The following is a 1,452-nucleotide window of genomic DNA, read 5'->3' on the forward strand; positions in this document are numbered from 1 at the left end:
CACACACACCTGCACACACACACACCTGCACACACACACACACCTGTACACACACACACACCTGCACATACACCTGCACACACCTGGATGCTGCAGTCAGAACCGGTCCGGGTCAAGATGTGAATCAAACCTTCAGGTGTTTTTTTATTATTATTAATTAGAATAAATTTCATGCTTCCGGTCTGAATCCAGAACCTGATCCGAACCCGCAGCACCTGGATCAGGATGGATCAGACCCTGCAGGTTCCGCTGACCCCCAGGTCGGTTCTGGTGGTCMCCGCGGTCCTGCTGGTCTCCCTGTGGTTCTGGCTCCGGCGGCAGACGTCGGTTCCGGGTCTGCCGGGACCCTTCTCCTGGCCCCTGATCGGGAACGCGGCGCAGCTCGGGAACGCGCCGCACCTGTTCTTCGCGCGCATGGTCCGCKGGTACGGGAACGTGTTCCAGATCCGGCTGGGCAGCCGGACCGTGGTGGTCCTGAACGGGACCGCCATCAGGCAGGCCCTCATCAAGCAGGGTCTGGACTTCGCGGGCAGACCGGACTTCACGTCCTTCCGGTTCGTCGCGGACGGGGACAGCATCGCCTTCGGGACCGTGACGGACCAGTGGAAGACGCACCGGCGCGTGGCCCAGTCCACGGTCCGGATGTTCTCCACGGGGAACCCGCGGACCAAGAGGACCTTCGAGCGGCACGTGCTGTGCGAGTTCAGGGAGATGCTGCGGCTGTTCGTGGACCGGACCCGGACCGAGCGCTTCTTCCAGCCCATGACGCACCTGGTGGTCTCCACGGCCAACGTCATGAGCGCGGTCTGCTTCGGGAAGAGGTACTCCCACCAGGACGATGAGTTCCGGGACGTGGTGGGTCGGAACTACCAGTTCACGCAGACCGTGGGGGCCGGCAGCATCGTGGACGTCATGCCCTGGCTCCAGTACTTCCCGAACCCCATCAAGACCATCTTCGAGGACTTCAAGAAGCTGAACCAGGACTTCAGCGTCTTCATCAGGGACAAGGTCCAGGAGCACAGGAAGACCCTGGAGTCCAGCGCCATCAGGGACATCACGGACGCCTTCATCGTGGCTTTGGACCAGATCCGGGACCGGACGGATGTCCCGGCAGCCAAGGACTACGTGACTCCGGCCATCGGGGACATTTTTGGCGCGAGTCAGGACACCCTGTCCACGGCCCTGCAGTGGATCGTCCTGATCCTGGTCAAGTAAGACTCACACTCTGCAAGTCCGCCTCTCACACCAGGTTCAGACTTTATGGACCTGGACTCCTGGACCCTCAGGGTCTGAGTTAGAGAGGACTCTCAGCTAAAACTACCTTTATCTGAATCCATAATAATMATTATAATTAATTATAATTATCTAATCATTTCTAATCATCGTTTCTAATCATCAAATATCAATAAAATCCCTTCAGTGGTCCCTCAGATATTTTGCTAACAGACACAC

At 57.8% G+C, this 1,452-nt stretch overlaps 1 protein-coding gene and 1 long non-coding RNA gene across 2 annotated transcripts in view; one reads left to right on the forward strand and one right to left on the reverse strand.

The window, feature by feature from the left end:
- Positions 1 to 171, reverse strand: part of LOC106525587 (uncharacterized) — a 12,164-nt gene extending 11,993 nt beyond the window's left edge. The window contains exon 1 of the long non-coding RNA XR_001311139.1: positions 84 to 171. This is a non-coding gene — a long non-coding RNA (uncharacterized LOC106525587). The remainder of the gene's footprint in view (positions 1 to 83) is intronic.
- The window catches only part of cyp1b1 (cytochrome P450, family 1, subfamily B, polypeptide 1), a 4,914-nt gene continuing 3,553 nt past the window's right edge, over positions 92 to 1,452 (forward strand). Inside the window, exon 1 of the mRNA XM_014019875.1 lies at positions 92 to 1,211. Within this exon, the coding sequence (XP_013875329.1) occupies positions 226 to 1,211 (986 nt within the window). The 5' untranslated portion in view covers positions 92 to 225. The remainder of the gene's footprint in view (positions 1,212 to 1,452) is intronic.

The sequence above is a fragment of the Austrofundulus limnaeus genome, unplaced genomic scaffold (assembly GCF_001266775.1).
Source record: "Austrofundulus limnaeus strain Quisiro unplaced genomic scaffold, Austrofundulus_limnaeus-1.0 Scaffold235, whole genome shotgun sequence".
Taxonomy (NCBI): domain Eukaryota; kingdom Metazoa; phylum Chordata; class Actinopteri; order Cyprinodontiformes; family Rivulidae; genus Austrofundulus; species Austrofundulus limnaeus.